At 40.5% G+C, this 1103-nt stretch overlaps 1 protein-coding gene across 1 annotated transcript; it reads left to right on the forward strand.

The window, feature by feature from the left end:
- Nucleotides 1-484: 484 nt before the first annotated feature.
- Nucleotides 485-895, forward strand: LOC121807859. Its single transcript, XM_042208205.1, has one exon. The coding sequence runs from the start codon at nucleotides 485-487 to the stop codon at nucleotides 893-895; it is 411 nt and encodes a 136-aa protein (XP_042064139.1).
- The last annotated feature ends 208 nt before the right edge of the window (nucleotides 896-1103 follow it).

Here is a 1103-nt window from a genome sequence, read left to right on the forward strand (position 1 = left end):
CCCTAACATTTGACGTTTTTTTGATTTTGGTCCAAAACATTATCTTTTGGATTTTTCGGTCCCTCACATTTGAAATCGGGCCATTTTTAGTCCTAAATTGACGGAATTGGTTAAAATTGACGGAATGTCACAGTCAAAATTGACGGACCACATTAATAGTTATAACTATAGTTTATTAAGGCTAATACCTAATTAACCTAATTAATCAAAAACTTAAAAATGTAAAATTTAAACATGAAAAAAAAAATTCTTCGAACAAAACCCTTCTTCAACACTTCGATCTTTGAACAAAATTTCCCTTATCAAATTCCAGTTCGAATACCAGCTGAGATGGAGGGAGATAAATACCAGCTGCTTTATCCATTTCAATTCCCAGAGATTATCCATTCACCTCGATCTTTGAACAAAATTTCCCATCTTTAAATCGCCACCCTTATCAAATTCCAGTTCGAATTCCCGGAAATTTTGCCAAAAATCCATCATGATGGGCCACCAAAACCACCAGGATCACCAATCCAAGGTCTTCTACGAGCTCTCCGCTCTAGTCTTGAACATCATTCGCTCGCCGCCCACCGCCGACCACCACTCTCCGCGGCAGAGGTGGGACGCCATCTCCTTCCAGAGCATGACGCCGGCGGGATTCGCCTCCCTGCTCCTCGGGATCTCGCTCTCGCTCATGCTCTGTGGATCGGTCAGGTTTTACTTAGGTTTTATGTTGATGCCTTGGGTTCTTGGATTGGTTGTGTTCTTGTATTTTGTGGGGATTGTTTCCAGCATTTCGATGATTGGGAGAGCCATTCTCTGTCATAATCCCGCGCCTCCTTCGCCCACCAAGGAGATTCCTTGTGACTATTGCTGCCAATTTTGCTCCGATTTTGGTTCAAGATTCAATTAGGTTACTTGATGTTCTTCCGATTTGGGGGATTTAAAAAATCGAATTTTAAAAAAAGTTAATCCGGTCAAAATTGATTTTAATCGCGTTGACTGTGACATTCCGTCAATTTTAACCAATTCCGTCAATTTAGGACTAAAAATGGCCCGATTTCAAATGTGAGGGACCGAAAAATCCAAAAGATAATGTTTTGGACCAAAATCAAAAAAAC

The sequence above is a fragment of the Salvia splendens genome, chromosome 6 (genome assembly GCF_004379255.2).
Source record: "Salvia splendens isolate huo1 chromosome 6, SspV2, whole genome shotgun sequence".
NCBI lineage: Eukaryota > Viridiplantae > Streptophyta > Magnoliopsida > Lamiales > Lamiaceae > Salvia > Salvia splendens.